General features: G+C 31.1%; 10 protein-coding genes across 10 annotated transcripts; 7 read left to right on the forward strand and 3 right to left on the reverse strand.

Annotated features, from left to right (window-relative positions):
- Positions 1-80: 80 nt before the first annotated feature.
- On the forward strand, positions 81-1,306 carry TVAGG3_0302880 (armadillo (ARM) repeat-containing protein family; the record flags this gene model as incomplete). The annotated part of the gene is made up of 1 exon (XM_001581016.1): positions 95-1,306. One exon carries the CDS (start codon positions 95-97, stop codon positions 1,304-1,306), a length of 1,212 nt encoding a protein of 403 aa, XP_001581066.1.
- Positions 1,307-1,385: 79 nt separating this feature from the next.
- On the reverse strand, positions 1,386-3,872 carry TVAGG3_0302890 (regulation of response to stimulus; the record flags this gene model as incomplete). The annotated part of the gene is made up of 1 exon (XM_001581017.1): positions 1,406-2,230. The coding sequence occupies one exon, from the start codon at positions 2,228-2,230 to the stop codon at positions 1,406-1,408; it is 825 nt and encodes a 274-aa protein (XP_001581067.1).
- A 197-nt stretch (positions 3,873-4,069) lies between these two features.
- On the reverse strand, positions 4,070-5,847 carry TVAGG3_0302900 (uncharacterized protein; the record flags this gene model as incomplete). The annotated part of the gene is made up of 1 exon (XM_001581018.2): positions 4,153-5,847. One exon carries the CDS (start codon positions 5,845-5,847, stop codon positions 4,153-4,155), a length of 1,695 nt encoding a protein of 564 aa, XP_001581068.1.
- Positions 5,848-6,236: 389 nt separating this feature from the next.
- TVAGG3_0302910 (ENGULFMENT and cell MOTILITY family) lies at positions 6,237-6,964 on the reverse strand (the record flags this gene model as incomplete). The annotated part of the gene is made up of 1 exon (XM_001581019.1): positions 6,257-6,964. The coding sequence occupies one exon, from the start codon at positions 6,962-6,964 to the stop codon at positions 6,257-6,259; it is 708 nt and encodes a 235-aa protein (XP_001581069.1).
- A 588-nt stretch (positions 6,965-7,552) lies between these two features.
- On the forward strand, positions 7,553-10,849 carry TVAGG3_0302920 (immunoglobulins domain-containing protein; the record flags this gene model as incomplete). Its single annotated transcript, XM_001581020.1, has 1 exon — positions 7,912-10,749. One exon carries the CDS (start codon positions 7,912-7,914, stop codon positions 10,747-10,749), a length of 2,838 nt encoding a protein of 945 aa, XP_001581070.1.
- A 442-nt stretch (positions 10,850-11,291) lies between these two features.
- On the forward strand, positions 11,292-12,452 carry TVAGG3_0302930 (positive regulation of ER to Golgi vesicle-mediated transport; the record flags this gene model as incomplete). Its single annotated transcript, XM_001581021.1, has 1 exon — positions 11,406-12,401. One exon carries the CDS (start codon positions 11,406-11,408, stop codon positions 12,399-12,401), a length of 996 nt encoding a protein of 331 aa, XP_001581071.1.
- A 492-nt stretch (positions 12,453-12,944) lies between these two features.
- Positions 12,945-13,541, forward strand: TVAGG3_0302940 (methyltransferase protein; the record flags this gene model as incomplete). Its single annotated transcript, XM_001581022.1, has 1 exon — positions 12,945-13,541. One exon carries the CDS (start codon positions 12,945-12,947, stop codon positions 13,539-13,541), a length of 597 nt encoding a protein of 198 aa, XP_001581072.1.
- Positions 13,542-13,937: 396 nt separating this feature from the next.
- On the forward strand, positions 13,938-15,563 carry TVAGG3_0302950 (armadillo (ARM) repeat-containing protein family; the record flags this gene model as incomplete). Its single annotated transcript, XM_001581023.1, has 1 exon — positions 13,947-15,485. One exon carries the CDS (start codon positions 13,947-13,949, stop codon positions 15,483-15,485), a length of 1,539 nt encoding a protein of 512 aa, XP_001581073.1.
- Positions 15,564-15,843: 280 nt separating this feature from the next.
- Positions 15,844-17,130, forward strand: TVAGG3_0302960 (DNA replication origin binding; the record flags this gene model as incomplete). The annotated part of the gene is made up of 1 exon (XM_001581024.2): positions 15,967-17,094. The coding sequence occupies one exon, from the start codon at positions 15,967-15,969 to the stop codon at positions 17,092-17,094; it is 1,128 nt and encodes a 375-aa protein (XP_001581074.1).
- An 817-nt stretch (positions 17,131-17,947) lies between these two features.
- On the forward strand, positions 17,948-18,493 carry TVAGG3_0302970 (protein ubiquitination; the record flags this gene model as incomplete). Its single annotated transcript, XM_001581025.1, has 1 exon — positions 17,948-18,493. The coding sequence occupies one exon, from the start codon at positions 17,948-17,950 to the stop codon at positions 18,491-18,493; it is 546 nt and encodes a 181-aa protein (XP_001581075.1).
- Positions 18,494-23,386: the final 4,893 nt, after the last annotated feature.

Raw genomic sequence — 23,386 nt, forward strand, 5'->3', positions numbered from 1 at the left:
AATAATAAAGTTTATCAGCTATTTATTATTTGTAAAATCCACATCAAAGAAAAAGTGACATTTTTCGAATTGTCACTGATCTTTATTTACTTTTATGATTCAAGGCTTTCAGATTTTTAAGCAAGACGACAACATTACTAAGAATTATGATAATGACAACGATTGCAATGATTTTTGTTTGATTTTTGAAGATTTATTTCAATCAAATTCAGAAGATGAAGTACTTGATGCAGTAAATAAGATTTCATCACAATTTTCGACAATGAAGTATCCGATTCCTGATGAATTTTATGATTATGACGTCATTGATAATCTTTTTGAAAGATTTCATTTATTTGACAATGAAACAGTAAGAAGATCAATAATAAACCTTCTTAAATTACTAATTAACTGCAAAATGGATGAAGAGCCCTTCATGAAAGAACTAATTCCACAGTTATCTTCAATTTTAGATGAAAGAATAGAAAACCAAACAAATTTCATTGAACTGTTAAGCTGTTGCGTTTCAAAATCCAAATTTTGCCATGATTTTATTGAAAATAAGATGGATCATTGTTTATTTAGTTTTATTTTCAGTTTACTAGGCCAAAACAATCAACTAGATTCAAAGATATTGATATTCTTTTCAGAATTCATCAAATATCCATTAGATTCAGATATCGAAAATATTATTATCACAAACATTGAAAATTTACAAAATATAGAGCTAAAATATGATTTTATTATAACACTCTCTACCAAATGCAATCATTTCGTTGATATATTTGGCTATTCATCTATAACTGATTCAATTTTTTATTTTTTACGCAACAAACCGAACAAAAGGTCAATAAAAGCTATATTATTGGTAAAAGAATGCATCAATCCAGAAGTCTACAAAATTTTGCTTGATTTGACAACGAATGAAGAATTTTTAGGAATAATATTGTTTGTTTTATCTTCACTTGTCGATTTGTATCCTTCTATTTCATCTGATATCATTGAATTCTTTACTATTAATGATATTCCAAAAAATTCAACAATTATCTTAAGAGAAATGGTTAGATTGATATCAAAACTTGTAATATCAAACAAAGATCGTTGTCATCAATTGTTTTATGATAATATTGATAATTTTCATGAAATGTTGTATTTATCAGATAAATCAATAACTGATGACCTTATTTCAGCTCTTGTTACTCTTTCTGACGAAGAACTGAAAGAGTTTATTAATGATATAGACGTTGAATATATTAATGAAGCTTCAAACAATGGAAATGAAAAGGCTGATGTTCTTTTAGAGAGAATCAACAACATTAAAGAATAAACTATAAAATTTTAAATATTATAATGAAATATTACAATTATCAGATATTAATCTAGATAACACAGCTATTATAATTCATGGATAGTAAAGTTTGAAGTTTTATTTTATATCAAAACCAAGATAAATACTTTCAGACAATGAAAATAGAGAGAAATGTAAGAAATATCGATAGTGGTGTGTCTTGCGGCATGTGATAAGATTACATTCAGTAATTGAAGACTTTGGAAGTAATGAAATGTTGAAAAGTTCGGAGATAAATGTTTCGTTGTTGTTGTCAATATTAACACCACATTGAAGCTTAAAGCAGTTTGAAAATGCATGCGTTTCAACACGTACAACACTGCATGGAATGTTGATGTGCGAGAGAGATGTACAATTACTGAATACGTATCGTTCAATAACTTTAACTGATTTATCAGGAATTAGGATGTTAACAATGTTTTTGCAACAGTAGAATGCACCTGCTGAAATACGTTCGATACTAATTGGAACATAGAAGAATTTGCATTCTGAAGCAGGTGGGAAACAAACTAGTGATGTCTTGTTCTTGTTGAAAAGTGCATAGTTTTCAACAGTGAAATATAAACTTTCATTGCATTCAAATGTTTCCAACGATGTGCAGCCTTCAAAGATAAACAAACCAAGTTCTTGAAGAAAACAATTTGCTGGAATAATGAATTTAGATAAACTACGACAGTGATTGAATGCAAATGGAGAAATAGAAATTGTTTCTTTTGGAACAACAAACTCACTAATATTTGCGTATGCAAATGCATTTTCTTTTATCTCTTTGACACTATCTGGAAGAGTGATATTTCGAAGATGTGATGTCCAACTAAACGTACCTATATCAACTGATTCTAATGTGGAGTCATTTTCAAATGTTATTGTTTCAATAGCGGAACCACTAAATGCATCTCCCATTGTTTTAACTGATGCTGGAATTTCTATTTGAGTTAATAACATACATTGACCAAAACATAATCCACCAATATATGTGATGTTATTACTCAATTTGACTTTCTTAAGATTTTTACATCCAGAAAAAGTCATACCTCCTACTCACAAGTCTGAAGTTTCTTCAAATATAACTGTTTCTAACAACAAACATCCTATAAAACCAGCTTGACCAATGAGTTCTAAATTGCTTCCAAAACGTATTTCTTTTAAGGATTTGCAATTACAGAAAGCATATTCATAAATCGTTTTCAATGAATTAGGAAGTACAATATTACTCAAAAACTCACAATTATAGAAAGCATTTGAATCAATTTTTTGCAAGACAGAGTTTGGATTGAATATAATTGCATTGATTCTAGAACCAGAAAAAAGACTTTTTGAAATAATTTTGACTGTTTCTGGAATGTAATATGTTTCAAGGTCACTAAAACGCATCAAGATTGTTTCCTTATTAGAATTATAAAGTAATGATTGATTATCATATGAAAATTGAGATCCTTCTTCGAATGTTAATATTGTACTAGTTGGAAAGCAATAACTTCCTAAACTTTGTATACTTTTAGGAAGAGTTACATTTTTAAGATTATAACACTGAGTAAAAGCTCCAGATCCAATATCTGTAACACTATTTGGAATTAGGATTTGTGATACATTTGTATTACTGAAGCATAAAATTGGAATTACTGTTATTCCTGTTCCTATCGTTACTGAGTTGAGATAAATATAATTACTAAATGCTTGGCTCTCAATTTTTATTACTGAATCTGGAATTGAAATCGAAGTAATGTTCGTATTAGAAAAAGCTTGGTTGCAAATAGTTTTTAGTCCAAAATTCAATGTTATTGAAAAGATCAAACAATTTAAGAAAGCTTTATTACTGACAATTTCTACATGTTCAGGAATTGAGTATGAATTTGAAAGATTTGATGGGAAAAAATTATTGTGCTATTATCTTTGCTAAATAAAACATTGTCTATCGATGTATAATGCTCGTTTAATGGATCTACTATTAGTGTTTTCAGGGTTTTCACTCCAGAAAGAAAACTTCCATCAATATAAGATACATTTTTAGGAATATAAAAAGATGATAAGATAGTATATGCAAAGGCAGTATCTTCTATTTTTGCAATTTTGATTTTGAATTCAAAATTATAGTATTTAAATTATAACAATGAGAGAAACATCCAGGTTCAAGATGAAATACTTCATTTGGAATAGATATTGATGACATTGGACAAGAATAAAAAGCACAATATGAAATTACTTTCAAATTTTGAGGGAGAATGATATTAGATAATGAATAGCATCCAACAAAAGCATAACGGTCAATATTTGTAAGATATTGGCAATTTGTGAAATTAATTTCTGCGAGATTCCTGCATTCTTTGAAAAATATAGCTCCAATAATCTTAAGATTAGATCCTAGTGGAAATGTTACCGATTTGAGTGTTGCTTTGCTTCCTGAAAAAGCATATATTCCGGTTTTAGTATCACCATATATGATTTCACATGAGGGCTTGACAACGACATAAACACAACTATCTGTTGTATAAAGGATTCGATCATTTTCAATATAAGTTTCACCAACAACTATTTTTCATTGCAGTTTCTATAAAAAAACTAATTCTGTTCTTGTAAATAATTTCAATATATCATCACATACCACAAACATTACAAAATTATAAAGTTTAAAGAAACTTTATGAGACAAACGCCGATGTGTTCAATTTTGAGTAGTTTACATGAGTGTATTTGCGACTGTTATCGCGCATTCTATAATATATTTTAAAATAACACAAATCCATTGTTTAAAACAATATAAATGAATATGTATTTTAATTCTCCATAAAAAATAACATAAAAATACAATATAAAAAATAATTAAGTTCAATTTCTTGCGGACTTTGGAGGTGTTGAACCTCTAACAACAAAAGATTTTCCTCTTGGATTGGCTGCATAGTAAAGCTCCTTATCTGTTCCATAAACAAAGCATGGCTTATTAACACCATCCATAACAGCCGAAATTGGAGCTGCTCCAAGAATTTGAGCAGACTCTTTGTCAGGTAGTGCTCCGGAAACTTCTCTATAGCCACGTCCACAAGAAAGGCACTTTGTGCACTTTCTAGCTGCTGCAGCTTCTTCAAACTCAACTGAGAATGACTTAACAAGTGACTCAATTCTGTTGAGATCTTCTTTAGTTGCATATTGACCATCTCCATTATCTGACTTTTGTTGCTTGATCATGTCTGCAATCTGTCCCATGCTCTGTTTGAACTTCTCGAATAAGCGTTCAATAAGATCTTTAGTAGGTCTTTGCTCAATTTCGCCTTGCAAGCGTTTAACTTCATTAGAAAGATCATCAATAAGACCAAGTTTATCTGCAAGTTCTTGCATTTCTTTGAGCTTATCTTCAAGTGCTTTGATTCGCTTTTCGTGGTCATCCAAGGTCTTCTCATGAGATTTGATTGATTCATCGTGTTTGTCAATAGATGCCTTATTGTTATTGATTTGGGCTGTATTTTCGGTTGTTTGCTCTTGAAGTTTGGCAACTTTTTCTGCAAGTTCTTCAAATTCTGGTTTAGTAACGAAGTTTCCTGTTGCTTGTGGAGGCCTGACAGGGAATTCGCTTTCTTCTGTCTTAGGCTTTCTCTCAACAGGAGTAAGATCTCTTCTTGGCCTCCAGTTTGTTTGTTCTGTTGGTTCAGGTGATTTGACTGAATCTAATTTCTTCTTCAAAGCATCAATTTGATCCTTAAGGTCACGATAATTGTCAGCAACCTTACCATCAAGCTTTGAAAGAGCATCATTCGTTGCAAACTTGGATAAATCAAGATTGCTGTTTCCATCTGATTTAGATGAAGAAACAGGTTCTCCTTTCTGGAGGCTCATGGCTATAAGCTTGTTCTCAAGATCGTTTATTCTGTTTGTAAGATCAGATATAGCTTTTTCATTATCAGGATTTGCAATGAATTCTCTTGTTTCAACTTTGGCAGAGCCATCATCACCATTATTATTCTGGTTCTTAAGATTTTCAACTTCTTTCTTAAGATTGCCGAGATCATTATTTAAGTTAGACATTTTACCATCCATAGTTAAAACTTTTCCGTTCATCATGTCAACACGTGATTGTAAATCTCCAAGATCATCTTTAAGCTTGGACACTTGTGATCTTTGACCATCCATGAGTTCTTGTAAGTCATTAACTTGATTTGTAAGTTTATCAACATTTCCTTGCAATCCATCGAGTCTATCTTTAGCCTGATTCATGCCATTGAATGCTTCGTCAGCTTTTGCTTTTATAGAGTTGAGTTGTTCTTGTAAAGCAGCATTTTTATCTTTGAACATCTTTTCAAGTTCGGCAATTCGTGCATCTGTTTCTTTTTTGTTTGCATCGATGTTATTTTGAATGATTGTTAAGTCATTTTTATCGGCTTTGCTATTTTCGAGATTAATTATTCTTCCATCATGATCTTTCAACATTTTCATGAGTTCAAGAAGAATAGCTTGCAATGGATCAAGAGTTAAAGTCAGTGGTAAAAATCCACCTGCCTTAATCTTTTGCTCAAGTGCAATATCAGACATTGAATTTTAATGTACGTTTAAAGATTTTTTACTAACGAGATTCTTAATTTCTTTAGATATTCAGTATTTGAATAAAACACTCTAAGATAGAATGATTTATCGTAGAAATAATGCTTAACTTAAATAATCCTTTCAATCAAATTCTTATCAAACAATTTTATCAACTTAATTATTATGTGTTCTGCATTTCCTTCAGCTTAAAAGACGTTCTGCCAGTTAGAAACTATATTTTCAACACAACGAATGAATATGATTGATTAATTAGCATTATTTTCTATTTGGATTCATAAATATGCATTTCTAAGAGATAATTAAGCTTTCCATTAATATTGATTACGTTAGTTTCATATAAATAAAAATTGATTTCAAACAGCTAATATAATTTATATCTATAATATGTTTGCTCACTTCACACATCTACACTTACCGCAATGTTAATAGTTTCATGGGGATTGTTTGAGCAGTCACTTGATACTTTTTCGAAAATTGAAAAACCATTCACAAAATTCTTCTTACTCTTCTTCCATTGTCTAGCTATGCTTGCAGCAATGCCATTGAAATATAAGGATATAATGTATATACCATCTTTGATGTTTTTTCCACCCTTTAAAACGTCACTTTTCTGAGCAACTTCACACGAGTTTCCAGCGGCATTGATTAGGACTAACATCATTGGAAATTCTCTTCCTGGGATATTTGCTGCCTGAACAAACTCGTTTGCTATCTTTGGAGATCTTGCAAATAGCAGCAATGGCATATAAAGTCCAAACAATCCTGTACATCTTAAATCTGAGATTGGATTTGATGATTGAAATCCAATGATTTCCCAATGTTTCCCGGTCACCTCTGGGATTTCACTCTGGTGTGTTATAGCGAAATACAAGGCATTTAATAGTGCAACATGTGTTTCGTTTTTTGAATCAAAACTCATCTTAGAAAGAGAGTGAATTGTTCTCGCAGCAGAAATTGCTCCTGAATATTTATATTGAGGGAAGAAAGGACATGGAGTTGTGCATAAATCAGCCTCAATAAGGAGATCTGATTCTATTGCGTCAACATATTTTAAAAACGATTCAAATATTTGATTTTTGTAAAAATAAGTCCCTTCTTCATTCATTTTTATGTCACGTTTTTGATTATGTCAGGCTATGTAGAATTTTCAGTATTTGTAATGAATGCAAATATCCATGCCATAATCCCATTTTGCAATCCAAAATTTGAATTAAAGCGAATACAAATTTAGTTATTTCAAGAGCAAAATAGATTTAAATATCATAAACAATAAAGCATTAAGTATCTATAGCATAATATTAACTATCTAACCAAAACTACTCTTAATTGTGAACCAATTTTAATTTAAGGCAGTTTTTAAAGTTATCTCATTGGTGACTATATTCAAAAATATGACAAGTGCATAACCATAACTTGATGAAAAAAGTATACGTCAAATATCACAAATTTGCATAAATCATTCATACAGCTTCTGATATATCACCTTTAACAACTTTTATTGTATATCAATTTGCTAATGCTAAGGAAATAACTAATAATAAGGCTTTGGTGTGTGAAAATTGATTCAACGCAGTAGGAATTTGTTTATGCTCAAACCTTGTTTATGAGTAATTTTTTAAATTACCTCAGAGTGCATTTAAATGCGAAGGTTGTAATTCTTAGAGATTTTTTCAGAATGATACCAAAAAGTGACAATTTAAGATTTTGTTTTTCTTTTTCTCTTTCTGTTGGGCTTTTAGCGGAAAGTTCGGTAGTTACTTTTACAACACCTTATATACTAAAGATGGTTCAGTAAAAGTTTTACCTTATGATTCAGATCTAAAAGATTCATTTTATGAAAGAGATTCTGAGGTGCGTGGGTTATATAAAAGCATTACATTTAAAGATGTAGAATATCCAAACCTCGAAATATCTCAGAAACCACCTTCTTTTAGGAATTATGACGATTTCCTATTTGAATGGGAAAATTACTTCGATGTTGATCCGCCATACATATCGAATTACAACATAGATTCAGCACGACATCACATTTTTGAAATTAATATCATACCAATGCCAAATATTTCAAATTTACGAGTATTTAAAGTCTTTTCTACATGCGATTATATATTTGTACAGCATATTGATGAAATAGTTTCTGAAAACAATACTTCTTTCAAATTAAAGTTCGAAATTGTTAAGTTTTCGCCCGGGCAATATTGTGAATCAATTTTTATCGAAACATCAATGGGAATTATACCATATTCCGTAACATTTAATGTAATAGACCACTCTCCTCTGCATTTTGATACAATTCATATATATCAAACCCAAGAAACTGTTCAATCAATCACATTAAATACACCGGCAACACTTTACCAGTCAGTTTTATTCGATAATACAATATTTGAAAACCATATGGTAAGAATTAATCAATTTCGAGCTTATTTAGAACCCAAAAAATTAAATCTCGGTACTTATCTCACTTTTGTTTACATTTTCATTGAGGATGATTGTTTTATACAGCCAATCTTCCTTCATGTCATTGAAAATCGCATACAAGAAATAAATAAAAATATTTATGTTTCTCACGTTCAAGATTCAGTCATAGAAACAGAAATAGAGGTCTCGTTACTCAATCCTACAAATAATTTCTACAGAATTGGCAAAATTCAGTATTTTGGAGCCCCAGAAACTTCATATTTTTTAGCATTATCGAAAAGTTACCTTCACAAAACAGATCAAACTAAGATTTGCACTCTTACTGTCAGAAGCCAAGATTTTTTCAGCTCTAATGGCTATTTTTTCATAGAAACCGAGTCATACGATTCATATTCGGATTTTGCTGAAGAAAGCAATATTGACAGTGCGCCGAAAGAAATAGTAAAGCTCACTGTAAATGTTTTCACGCGATTAATCCCTTATAAAATCGATATTGTTCGAAATGAAATTTTACAAGTCAGTAAAGAGTCCGTAGGTTCATATTCCATCCGAAATTTACTAAACGTTCCTGTAGTAGTCACGTCAATCTATCTCAGCAACACTTTCCTCATGATCCATGGCTTCAAACCATTTATTTTGGAACCTCACAAAATTTCTGAGGAAATTTTCGTATCGTTGTCAAATACGAAAGAGTATAGTTTGATTCCCACAATGATAAAAGTGATTTCTAACGCTACGATTCAATCATCTGAAGTGAATTTCTTCTCTGAAAAAATTATTTTGCAAAGAATATGGAATATGAACAGAATACAGCATATGGGTGTCGACATGTATGATTACGGAAACGTATACTCATTCATTAAGAAGAATAATACGTTGATTATCGCAAATCCGAATTATCATCCGGTCAAAATCCTCGAAATCACAGTTTCTGAAGGTCTCGATATAGATTATCCAATGAAGTTTGACGGATACACTATTCCACCCCATGCAAAAGGCTTAGAAATTGAATATACTTTAACATTTTTAAATTCATCAGAAATGTGGAATGATGGAAAGATCAGGATCATCTGTGATACATGTATATTAGATGTACCAATCAGATGGTTCTGTAATCGAGGCGTTTTGAACGTATCTTTTACTTTTAATCACGATCTTGTTTTCGGAATGAAATTAGAGGCCGCTCTTGACATATCATCATCCTTCAAGAGAGATTTGTATATAGAAGAAGGCTACGTCGTTTATCCAACGAATGAATCAATTTTTACCAAATCAACAATCCCTGCTCAACAAACCAAGGCTGGAATTGGAAAGTATACAGTTAATTTGAGCACTTCTAATGAGGCACTGAAGCCTTTCTTCGAAGTAATTGATTCAAATTCTTCTTATTACGCACAAACAAGGGCGTGGTCCAACTTTTGGGTACCTCATTACAAATTCCATATCAAGTTTATTATTGTTCTTGAAGATGGAATGTATTACGAGCATTTACTTGAATATGAACTTCATCATACCGAAATTTCCCATCATTCCATAGATTTCGGACCTGTCCACAAAGATGAAGTGTTCGAAAAGAAGTTATATTTCAGTAATATGCTCGCAACTCCCGTAGAATACACATTTCATCCAAATGAACCGAGTAATTTGTTCTCATTAAGGTATCCAAGTTCATTTATTATCCATCCAGGTGAAACTATGGAGTTCCATTGCGTTTTTGAGACGTTTGAAGTCGGAAAAGTAAATTCATTCATTCCGATAACGACAAATGCAACTCCACCATACGCCATTCCTGTTAGTGCCAAGATAGAAGTTCCAAGAGTCCGCTATATGGACAAGAATGACAACATGATTGTAAATCTTCATTTTATTGGCGGTGAAGATAAGCATTTCATGTCATATAGCTGGATAAAATGCATCAAGGTAGTAAGTTTCGCCAATTTCTCAGTAGATTTAAGCGAAATGAGGATAACTCCGAACTCATTTATCTCATATAAGATAAATTCAACAAGATTGAGGCCAAAAGAGTTCGCAAACCTTTGTTTTGACCTTAAACTATGGTTATTTGAAGAAAGCGAGAGCATAGGAATCCAATTTTCCATAATTTCGGGAGATTTCATATATATTTTACCAATTTATTTCAATATCTCCGACCAAGCGAAACTAAACATCAATGAAGCGATCAATGGCACAATGAACATCGTGTCTGTGCTTGGCGTGATGGTTCCTTTGACTTCTATTGTCATCGGACTCATTTGTTATCTCTGGTTCCGAAGAGAAGTCAAATGGAAGGCAAGGAGATTCGATAGAGCGGTGAAGAAGTATTCGATTAATAACTACAGACCAATTGAAGTGCAGAATGACCAGGAATCACTTATTCCTATCAAGACAAAATGGGTTTACAACAGAGCTCCTGTAAATCGCGTTGCATCAATGAGATCTATCAGTACTATGGAGCATTTCTTAGGATAGATATTGTTTTTTGTATATTATTTGTTTGTTATTTTAATATATATTAGTTAGATTTGATTTTTCGTAAAGAATAATTTTTTCAAATATTAAAATTTGTTTCTACTAGAAGATCTAATATAATTATCATGTATATATTTAGAAATTTGTATGTTATCAAAATATATCTCAAAATTTGTTTTACTAAATCTTATACTTTTGATGTTAGGTACTTGTTTTGTCATATGATGATCCTTGTACGAACTTGAAATCCTTTTTAAATCTAAAAAATATGCTTTCATATTCAAAATGATGATTCTTTTTATTGATCTGTTCATTTTTGATTGCCTAAAACTATTATATTTAATGTATCTATAGATGTTTTACTGTTAAATTCACTGTTAACCTTAGCGGGTATTGATATGTTGACTGGTTGGAAGATATGAATTGAAAAATAGAAACTTGGATGAAGGATTTTTTAAAGGCATTCTATAGATGATCTATTGTAGGATTGATACAATCAGATGTCAAGGTTATTAAATCAATTGAATAATTTTATTCTCAGATTACGATACTGATATTGAAAAAATCACTTTCACTTCCATATTTTTTGATCTAAGATAAATTCAAGTCGCTTTAGATCATCAAAAAGTGAATAATTTTTCTTCAGAATTTATTTTATGACGGAAACAGCAGACTTTTATAAAGAGCTGTTTCAAAGTGGTAAAGTGGAAAATAAGAAACGAAGGGCCATATGGAAAGAAGTTCTTGATATTCCTTCGTCGTTTACACCAACAATTGCACCAACAACTGATCATCGTGATTTTAAGCAAGTTGAGAAAGATGTTAACAGAAGCTTCCTTCACTTACAAGATTCGGACTTCAAAACTCGTCGCAGACAACAATTATTAAACGTGATATTATCTGTACTCGAAAGGCATGCTCCTCTTCATTACTGTCAAGGTATACATCATATTGCATCAATAATTCTTACATTTGCACGAGAGCCTCTCGCAATGTTAATTTTTGAAAGATTAGCATTGGGCCCATTGCTACCATTTCTGCAAGAAAATTTAGAAGGATTAGCATCAATGATGAATTTTGTCATGCCTATAATCAAATTGGTCGATCCAGAGCTTTGGCAGCATTTCGATGAAAATGATTTTGACACTTCATATTATACAGCACCATATATTGTTTCATGGTTTGTACCTCAGGCTTCTTCACTTGAAGTTGCGCTAAAATACCTCGATTTTTTCGTAATTTCAAATCCGATTATGCCAGTTTACTTAATTGTCGCTTATACTCTGCATAGGAAATCAGAATTCATGTCTAAGTACGATTACGAAGCTATTTCTCAAGTTTCAGATAACATTACTCATGGAATTGATCCTGATGTCTGTATCAATAGAGCAATTGAAATCTTCAAACAGTTTCCACCTGTTGTCGTACTGAATAATAATCCCAAACTATTCATCTCGAAAAATCTTACACTTTTGAATCCACGCGTTGATTATCCTTTTCCATTCCCTACTTTTCCTAAAGCACAGTTACTTCCACATAATATATATGAAAAGCATCTTTCAGACGAGAAAAGTGATTCCAAACTCATTACAGGAATTCTTTCTGCGTTAACAATTCTTGGAGCAATAGGATTACGAATTCTAGAGCTCTAAATATTACTATATAATTTTGTTTGTAAAAATAAATATAACTCTTCTATCCGGTCTTAAAAAATAGAAATTCAATTTTTATTTTAGGTTTAAAGAAGCTATTGCTGCCTAAGATAAATCTACTTCCATGAATGATAGAATGCTTTTCATAAAACATTCATATATAGCTTCAAAAATATTTTATATAATTTTGAAATTTCGATTTAGAGCCTCATAATAAGCCATACTACTGATGTACTACAGATTGTTAGGTAATTATCAATTTGAATGCTACAATCCTTATGATTCGAAGAATAAATCAAGTATTTCAAATTTTGCGAATAAAAGTGCCAATTTTTGAATTGACCTCATTTTTTATTTTATATTAATTGTCATTTTATGTCAATGCGAAATAGCAATACTACAACCAAAAACCTCAAAATGAAAAAGTGCCAAACAAGACATTCAAAAGATCAAAAATTTAAAATTATATGTCATTTATTCCATACATTTTATATTTTTGATTTATCAAAAAATATTTTCCAAACGATAAATCATTTGAATAAGATGTCTGTCAAAACAAAGGAATTTGGTGCCAAAGAATACTGGGATGAGGAATACCAGAAGCAGAACACAACATTTGAATGGCTTGAAGTATATGATACCTTGAAACCTTTCATAGAAAGGCATATTAAGCGCAACCAGAAAATTTTAATGCCTGGATGCGGTAATTCCACTCTTGGCCCAGATATGTATCAAGATGGATATAAGACTATACATAATTCCGACTTCTCTGAAGTGGTTATTGATCAAATGAAAGAGAGATTTTCTCATCTTGATCAAATGGAATGGTTTGTTGATGATATGCGAAAAATGAACCTTCCTGATAATTCTTATGATACTATTCTCGATAAGGGTGGGCTCGATGCTCTCTACACAATAGATAACGATGGCATTGCTGCTGAAGAAGCTCTCTTCGAATACGCCCGAGTATTGAAACCAGGAGGCAAAGCCTTCATAATTTCATTTGGTCAGCCTGTTGATAGAGAATGCAATTTCGATCGTCCAAATAAGACCTGGAAGTATGACGGATTCGAAATGCTTCCAAGAGAAATTGCTCCAAATACATATCGTCACATCTACGTCTTAACAAAGCCTAGTTAAAATATAAATGTTCTCAAATAAAAGTATAAATATGGTATTGAAACACTATCGAATTATTTAGTTACGATATTAGTGTCGATATGCAGGTGATGTGATGAATATATTAATAAAAATTAACAATTTTGAATTCAAATTTGAAAAGTTGTTCAATAGATAATATATGGTGAGTATTGACAGCATGCTTGTCATATGATAATGATACTCTTGGGTAGAGAAAATAAAGTTTTAAAAAATTGAAAATCGAAAAGTCATTATTTCGAAATGAAAGCAATGTTATTTTATCATTTATAAGTGTTTGTGCTCCAATCTATCCTCAAAATGAAGACCATGAATTAATCAAAGGTGGTAACTGAATTAACCCCCAATAATAAGAAATTCTGAGGTAACGCCTTTACATTTTTATTTATGTCCAAAATCAACTGGGACTATTTAAGAACATATGATAACCCTGAAGACTACGTCAGTGAGCTTTCTAATGCATTCAACCAAATTGGCAATGATTCAGAAACAATTGACCAGTTCTACAGAATTATCATGAAGCATTTCGAAGATACAGTTCCAGAAGACATCGGTATTGCTACACTCAATTCTCTCAAGCGTTTCATCTCATACAAGATCAAGCGCGATGTCTTCGTTCAGAATAAGTACGCAGCAGCTCTTCCTTACAACCAGAAGAACCTTACAGATGATCTTCTTGAAGTTTTATACATCCTCGTCACACGTGCTCCAGAAGCTTTCACACAGGAAGTTGCTGATGGTTTCTCCCGCATGATTGTTCGTCGTCCAAGGAAGGCCCTCCACATTATCTCAATCTACGCCACATACTTCAAAGGCCTCGAGAACGCATGGCCACTTCTCGACGACCTCATCCAAGGTCAACGCCGTTTCTCAGTTGATGAGTGCGCAAAGGAGTACGTTCTCCTTCTTGCCTACCTCGTTACAGAGCACCGTGGCTTCCGTCGTGGCCGCGCTAAAGCTTGCTTCGATTGCGTTGCTCAAAACCTCGAATCCGAAAATGAAGACGTTATCAACGCTACATACAGCGCTCTTGCTTCCATCGTTTCTGTAGAGCAGAACATTATCGTTCCATTCCGCGAAATCCGTGCTCATCTTCGTTTCCCACAATTCGAATCAAAGATCCTCGATTTCTTACTTGTTTGCCCACTCAACTTCGACGGCATGGACAATCCAAAGTTCCTCCAGGCCTTACTCAAGATCGCAGCTCGTGGCGAAGACGAAGCCCAGATTGAGAGACTCAGAAACGAAAATGGAGTTGAATACACAAAGGAAGAATCCCTTGATGTCTCCAACAGAGCCGCTCTCGTCTTAATGAGACTCGCCGAAGACCGCAAAGTTCGAGAAACCCTCATCAACACTCCAAAGTGGCTCAAGGCAGATTTACCAACAACAATCCATACACTCAGACTTTTCCTCGTCATCTTCAAGGATATGCAGTGCCGCGCAGTCCTTGGAAGAAAGCCAGAGTTCATCGACTTCCTTTCAAACCTCAACGAAGTTGGCGATGAGAGTATTCACTCACTTATCTGCACAATCATTCGTCGTATCAACCTCAACGCTGCTCTTGTCAAGGAAATGTCAAAGAATGAATTTATTGCTGCATTCCTCGGCAACGCTGATGAAATTGGCACTGACAACTCTCACTACTCCGCTATTCTCTTTACAGATACACTCTGCAAGATCTGTTTCACAAAGGAATTCATCCCAATGTGCGAAACAGTCTCAAACTTCATCCAAGAGGGAGGTGACAACCTTTCTCCAGCTATCAAACTCGCTACTGACCTCTGCAAACACCAGAGATGCGTAGAAAAGTTCCAGAAACTCAGACTCGCTCCTTACCTCGAACGCAGAATCAGCAAGATGAAGAACAGAGGCCACATCAGAGCTCTCATCAAACTCATCAAGGGCGAAGAAGATATGCCATAAACATTTTTAATTATTTTCGTAAATTTTTCTAAAATTATTTCAAAAATTGGCTAAAAACATAATACAAAAGTCCAGTTGGATCAACATGTTAAGAAACAAATTATATTTTTGCAAATATTCTGCATTATAAAGATATCTATACAAATTTATTTAGTCTCTTATGGTAATGACAATCAAAAAATATCAGAAAGCTACTTGGACAGAAAATTAATACTGTTAACACTATTTCCAAGGAGATCAATTTTCTTTAATTTTTTTATCAATATGATGCTTATAGACATGGGGGTATTATTTAGTTAGTTCCCTATGCATAAATTCTCAAAGAAACACTTTACAATGCATTATTTTATTTTGATCTTTGATGAAAAATGTGTGCATATTGTGAATTGCGGCATTTTAATGAGAAATCATTAATGAATAGCATAATAATGATCTAAATGTTCATTTATTGATCTTTTCTATGCAGCTCCAAAAAAAATTTATGAGTGCGCCAAATCTAGAGATTGGGCAAAAGAAAGTATTAATAGAAAACTTGAAGAACGGCTCAGAATTAGAAGGAATGAGACCCATCATTGATGAAATTAAGAAGAAACTTACAACATTCGTTAATAATTGCGATTCAACTTCAATCTTTTTGTCTGGTCCATCTGGCAGCGGAAAGTCATTCTGTGTAAATCAGGCTATGAAAGAGGCGCTACCAGAAAATATGTGGCGCGTTGTAATCGATTGCAGAATTTTTGATACAGACAAAGCAGCCTGCAAGGAATTTCTTCGTCAAACAAACTCCACTGCTACGGCATCTATTCTTGATGTATTAAGAGAAAAAGGTTCTGGAGTGATTGTTTTTGACCATTTCGATTCATTAAAAATTATCAAACGCCAATTCTTCCTTTATACAATATTTGATTCAATTCATGCAAATACAATTTCAATCTGCTCAATTATTAATACATCTTCTGTTGAACCCCTTTCAAATCTTGAAAAACGTGTTAGATCTCGTTTAACCCCTCAATATATCGACGTTCCAGCTCCAACATTCGATTCGACTAAGGAATTTCTTACTAAAACACTTGTTTTCGATGGTCCAAAGACATCAAACGAAAAATCTTGGAATAAATACGTCAAAAGCTTCTTCGACTCAGACAATCTCGACCAACTTAAGCACTTATTCTCAATATCACCAACACTTCATACAGCACTTGTTTATGGCCAGAAATTTGTACTTTCTGACGATCATAAAACATTAGAAAAGAAATTTATGGATAATTTATCCATTGAAAGGTTCCTTGGTAATCTTTCACAAACAGAGCTTATTATACTCTTCATGGCTGCTTATATGGTTGAAGTTAAAGAAATTCCTGAATATTCTGTAGATACAATTCGCCATGAGTTACATGAGTTATACAGAACACATAACTTCTTATATAGAATCCATAAAGACAACGCAAACCTTGCTTGGGATAAATTAAAATCTTTAGGTTTCATTGTTCCAACAACAAAGGATTCGACAAGATACACGTTTACTTTGTTCGCTGAAGACTTGAAATCAAGTATTTCTTTGATTCCAACTGATTACCAGGTTTGGATCAAAAATTGGTTAACTGTTTAATTTTATTTTCGCATTAAATATATTTTTATTTACTTATTGTAGTCTTAGCTTTTTATATCTTAGCTATTTTAGAAGAGAAATGAAAATATCAAATTATATTTCTTTATTCACTTATTTGCCTGCATATTATGCCATGAAAACTATAGAACTTGTGTTATTGGACTGCCACCAAATGAAACCAAAGCTATAATGCTCTTCAATGCGTAAACGTTTTTGTTACTTATTTAGATAATAAATTATTATAGAAATCTATTGAGTTTTCATTCATCTTATACATTCCCATTCATATTTAGTGTTGCTCCAATTCGATCTCTTCGAATTTTAGTTTTGAAATTCATCATTTCAGGAACATTATTTTTAACTGTCTATTCAATCAATGTATGTTTAACAGAATTAATATGTAATGACACCCATATTCACTAAACTTCACATGGCATCATAAGGAATTCAATTTTTTTTGTCAAAAAAGTGACACAACCAAAAAATTTAAAAGGGAATGTCAAGTTCAGGGCAACAAAAAGAAAATCTATGTGATTTTGGCGATATTAAGCCAATAGAAGTATTCGAATTCCCTAATCAAGCTTCCAAAATTATTTGGGACATCAATTCCAATAATATTTCACAAATCTCTTCTCAAATTATAGAATTCATTACAAATAACAAAATATCTATCAAAATGTCAATATGCTTGATTGATTTTTTTTCACAAATTCGTGTTAAAGATATTAAATTATTTACAGAACTTTATCTCAATATATCAAACAAATTTTCATGCATCTATAAACCGAAGAATGAGAAATTAGCAACATTATTGCATTACAAATGTCTCAAATTTGAAAACTTCGAACAAAAAATGAAAGAAGAAGAAATTCTCAATTTATATCCAGCAGAATCTCCTTTATATTATATTGCATGGGATAAAGTTGATGATCTTAAATCCAAATTCCCAGAATTTGATATTAATCAGACAATCAATAATGAAATTACCTCACTTGATTGTGCAATTAAATACGGATCAGAATCATGTTTCAATCACTTGAAAAAATCAGGAGCCAATTACACAAATAACTCCGAAAAATATGCTGTTCAAGGTGGAAATCAAAACATTTTTAAGCAAATGATAGAAGAAGGTAAAACTTTTGATAAAATGATTAATACAGCATTGGATTATCATAATTTTGAAATTGCTGGATACCTTAAATCAAAATTTGGACAATTTCCAAATTCAGTAACAGGAAGCATGAATTTTGGTAACTTTAACATTGTTTCTTATTTACTTTCTAATGGAGCAGATATCAACAAGATTGAAATTCTTTTTATTTTCACATTTACCATTGTTTTATGGGATTCTCTTTTGTTTTCATATTTGTCAAGGTTTTATAGAATTCTCTATATATAAATGAATGTCCTCTTAGTATTGCAATCAAACAGGATTCAATTGAAATTGTCAAATTCCTAGTTGAACATGGTGCTGATATTAATAAAGAATTTATTCTCTTTCTTTTCAGATTTATCATTGTTTAATAGAATTTTCTTTCTTTTCATATTTTATATTGTTTAATAAGATTCTTTTTCATTTCATATTTATCATTGTTTAAACACATTCTTATTCTTTCCATATTCATTATTGTTTTATAGAATTTTCTTTCTTTTCATGTTCATCATTGATTTATATGATTTTCTTGTATTTAATGTTTATCATTGTTTTATATAATCCTATTACTTGTCACATCTATTATTGTTTAATGAAATTCTGTTGATATTAATGATTCCCCTCTTAGTATTGCAATCAGAGAGGATTCGGTCGAATTTGCCAAATTCCTAATTGAACATGGCGCTAATGTTAACGTGAAACTTATTTTCTTTCTTTCCATATTTATCATTATTTAGTATGATTCTCTTGTATTTAATATTTATCATTATATTATAGAATTCTCTTTCCTTTCACATTTGCTATTGTTTGAGGAAATTCTATCGAAATTAATGAAAGCCCTCTTATTATTGCAATCAAAATGCATTCAATCGAAATTGCCAAAGCCTTATGTGAACATGGTGCTGATGTTAACATAGTCCTTATTCTCTTTCCTTTAATATTTCTCATTGTTTTATGGAATTCTCTTAGTTTTCATGTTTATCATTACTCTATAGCATTATCTTTGTTTTCATGTTTATCATTGTCTTCTTTGATTCTTTTTCATTTCATATTTATCACTGTTTTATCAAATTCTCTTTGTTTTCATATTTATAGTTGTTTCACGGCACTCTACTTCTTTTCATATTTATCATTGTTTCATGGCATTCTTCTTCTTTTCATCTTTATCATTGTTTTATAAAATTTTATATCTTTTAATCTTTATTATTGTTTTATAGAATTCTCTTAGTTTTCACATTTACCACCATTTTACCCAATTCTCATTCTTTTCATATTTATCGTTGCTTTATTTCATTCTTTCAGTTTTTATAAATGTCCTCTTAGTATTGCAATCTTAGCTCATTCAATTGAAATTGTCAAATTCTTAGTTGAACATGGGGCTGATGTTAACATGAAAATTATTATATTTCTTATTCATATTTATCATTATATTATTGGATTCTCTTTGTTTTCATATTTCTCATTGTTTTTTACAGTTCCCTTGTGTTTAATATTTATCATTGTTTTGTGATTTTCTCTTTCTTTTCATATTACTCATTGTTTTACTACATTCCACTTCTTTTTATATTTATTATTATTTAATGAAATTCTCTTTCTTTTCATATTTACCATTGTTTTATGATATTCTACTTCTTTTCATATTTATCATTATTTTTTGACATTCTCTTTGTTTTCATATTTATCAAGGCTTTATGATATTTTCTTTCTTTTCATATTTACCATTGTGATATTATATTTTCTTTCTTTTCATATTTATCATTATTTTATAGAATTCTATTTCTTTTCATATCTATTATTTGTTTATGACATTCTATTTATTTTCATATTTATAATTGGTTTATGTAATTCTATTTATTTTCATATTTATAATTGGTTTATATAATTCTCTTGTATTTAACATTTTTCATTGTTTTATAACATTAACTTTCTTTTCATATTTATCTTTGTTTTATGACATTAACTTTCTTTTCATATTTATCTTTGTTTTATGACATTAACTTTCTTTTCATATTTATCATTGTTTTATGAAATTCTTATTCTTTTTACATTTATCGTTGTTTTATTACATTCTCATTCTTTTCATGTTTATCATAGTTTTATGACATTTTCCTTCTTTTCATATTTACTATTATTTAATGAAATTATCTTTCTTTTCATATTTACCATTGTTTTTTGATGTTCTATTTCTTTTCATATTTATTATTAAGTAATGGCATTCTCATTCTTATCATATTTAATATTGTTTTATAACATACTCTTCCTTTTCATATTTATCATTGTTTTATTACATTCTATTTCTTTTCATATTTATTATTATCTAATGAAATTCTTTTGTTTTTCATGTTTATCATTGTTTCATCCAATTATCATTCTTTTTATATTTCTCATTGTTTAATGAAGTTCTCTTCCTTTTCACATTTTTTATCATTTTATAGATTTCTCTTTCTTTTAATGTTTATCATTGTTTTATCCAATTCTCATTCTTTTTATATTTATCATTGTTTAATGAAGTTCTCATTCTTTTCATGTTTATCATAGTTATATCGCATTCTCTTTCTTTTCATATTTATTATTATTTAATAAAATTCTCTTTCTTTTCATATTTACCAATGTTTTTTGATATTCTATTTCTTTTCATATTTGTTATTAAGTAATGGCATTCTCATTCTTATCATATTTATTATTGTTTTATAGCATCCTCTTTCTTTTCATATTTGTCATTGTTTGATTACATTCTCATTCTTTTTATATTTATCATTGTTTAATACAATTCACTTGTATTTCACATTCATCATTGTTTTATAAATTTCTTTTTCTTTTCAAACTCATCATTGTTTTATTACATTCATTTTTATTCCATCTTTATCATTGTTTTATAGAGTTCTCTTTCTTTTCAAATCTATCATTATTTAATCTAATTTTCTTTATCTTCATACCCTCAATTTTTAACTTTTGCAACTCCAAAAACCAGGTGTTTTTCCAGAACTACCATCTAGGATGAGTCCTAGGAGCTATAATTCTAGGGTTAGATGATACCAACTTAGTACTTTTATTTGTATATGTTTTAGTGGAATTTGGTGAGGGGTCATGAAATTCGTATCTAATTTGCTATCATCTAAGCTGGTAAAAGTTAGAGAAAGCTATTTACTGGTTGTATATTACAAATATACCTTGTAATAGAAAATATAAGTGTTTGTGATTTAAATTCGCTCAATTAGCTCGAAAATTTGTTTTATATCCATGACAAACTAACACAATCCTATTTATGTGATTGCCAATCTGTTCCCAAAATATATCAGCATGAATATATATATATTGATACTATTTGCAATTTCATCATTAAATAGTACTTTTTTTTATTTTTAATTTAGAAATAGTATATTTATATGATAGCGACACAAGATTTTAATTAAAAAATATATGTTATCGATCATCACACTCAAATTGAATTTCAAAAATTTTAGAATTTTTCAATTTCAATATTGAAAATATATTTCTTATATCATAGCGATTCATGTTATAATAATATGGAGAAAAATATTGTTTTAAATCTAAAATTTAAAATGAATGATTGGGCATTACATTAATCCAATTTATTGTTTATTTGTTAATCTAGTGGAAACAATTAATATTTTGGAGAAACAAAAATTTGAAATTTGAAATTTTGAAAAAAATGCATGAATCGGTAATTAAACATTGATTTATTAATTTATTAGCCATGCTTTTGATGTTGGTCTTATTCTTAAGCCGATTTAAAGAATTAATTTTTCCAAATCGTGTTTGACATTAACACATATAGATATATCAGGAAAAAAGGTATCACTTATCAAGTTATTGGTTTTTATGTATCTCCTAACTTTGCCTCGTTCTGAATACAATTCTAGTTAACGAATTTTAAATAACTATATGAAGAATACATCATTTTGGTTTTATTATTATTAAAATGATATATATTAGCTATGTATATGCTTGTAAGAATATTATTCCGTGAATTGGAAACAGAAAAAATAAATTTAGACAGAAAATGCATATCTTTAAAAAATAATATGAAATTTAGCTTTGATATTATTATCCGATAAAATATGCATGATAATTACTCCGCAAATACAATTTAGGAAGCAAGTTGTGACGGTTTGGGCTGTTTTCAATGGCCCACAAGGAAGGAAGTATCGTTTTATCAGGCAACAAGAGGTCTTGAAATGAGTAAAGGACTGATCACCCTTGAAAGGTTCAAACTTGCTTGCGCGCCGCAGTCTTAAAAATGATATGTTTCACTTCTGGTCGAAAATTTCAACCTCTATGACAGTTGTTGGATGAACAATTGTGTAGCGGGATGAAATCTGAGTGCGGCCTGGGGCTGCAGCATCAATCTTCCCGGCATCTTTACCGCAATCATCTCTTAGATTGCACACAAAGTTGCGAACGAGCAGCTTTCTATGCGGTAAAGATGCCGGTAAAAGAGAGCCGTAGTGATTCTCTGCTGCAGCGTCAATCTTCCCGGCATCTTTACCGCAATCATCTCTTAGATTGCACACAAAGTTGCGAACGAGCAGTTTTCTATGCGGTAAAGATGCCGGAAAGAGAGAGTCGATGTGAGGTTCTTTTCGAGGGCTCCTCGAATGAGACACTGTTCCGCATTCATAACTTGAATGCGGAAGTTTGACCGACAAGAGTGTATTTTGCACTCCTGTCGGTCGCAGTGTCTCATTCTGGGAGACATTGCCTCTGCATGTCTCCCAGAATGAGACAATCTTCTGCACTCAGAATGTGATTGCAAAACTTTGACCGACAAGAGTGTATTTTGCACTCCTGTCGGTCGCAGTGTCTCATTCTGGGAGACATTGCCTCTGCATGTCTCCCAGAATGGAACAATGTTCCGCATTCATAACTTGAACGCGGAAGTTTGACCGACAAGAGTGTATTGTGCACTCCTGTCGGTCGCAGTGTCTCATTCTGGGAGACATTTCCTCTGCATATCTCCCAGAATGGAACAATGTTCCGCATTCATAACTTGAACGCGGAAGTTTGACCGACAAGAGTGCATTATCCAATCTTTTTTGTCATATACCTCAACCCACAAAGACAAAACCTTACATAAAATAGGTAAACTTTGGTTTTCACTTAATAATGTTTATTTTT

This window comes from Trichomonas vaginalis, chromosome V, assembly GCF_026262505.1.
Source record: "Trichomonas vaginalis G3 chromosome V, whole genome shotgun sequence".
NCBI lineage: Eukaryota > Parabasalia > Trichomonadida > Trichomonadidae > Trichomonas > Trichomonas vaginalis.